General features: G+C 57.0%; 1 protein-coding gene across 1 annotated transcript in view; it reads right to left on the bottom strand.

Moving 5' to 3' along the window:
• Window positions 1-203: 203 nt before the first annotated feature.
• Window positions 204-251, bottom strand: part of DQ04_10211000 (kinetoplast-associated protein) — a gene marked incomplete at both ends in the record, with an annotated part of 1,587 nt that continues 1,539 nt past the window's right edge. Inside the window, one exon of the mRNA XM_009316179.1 lies at window positions 204-251. This exon is cut by the window's right edge and continues 1,539 nt beyond it. Within this exon, the coding sequence (XP_009314454.1) occupies window positions 204-251 (48 nt within the window).

The following is a 251-nucleotide window of genomic DNA, read 5'->3' on the forward strand; positions in this document are numbered from 1 at the left end:
TCTTGAGTGCAGCTTCCTCCTCGGCCCTCTTGAGTGCAGCTTCCTCTCTGGCCTTTTTGCGCGCCTCACTTCGAGCCTTCTTTCGCGCCGCCTCTTCTTCAGCTTTCTTACGTGCAGCCTCCTCTTTGGCCTTTTTACGCGCTTCTCTCCGCTCTTTTTTACGTGCAGCTGCCTCCTCAGCCCTCTTGAGTGCAGCTTCCTCCTCAGCCTTCTTGAGTGCAGCTTCCTCCTCGGCCCTCTTGAGTGCAGCT

The sequence above is a fragment of the Trypanosoma grayi genome (genome assembly GCF_000691245.1).
Source record: "Trypanosoma grayi strain ANR4 Tgr_1021_V1, whole genome shotgun sequence".
Classification (NCBI taxonomy): Eukaryota; Euglenozoa; class Kinetoplastea; order Trypanosomatida; family Trypanosomatidae; genus Trypanosoma; species Trypanosoma grayi.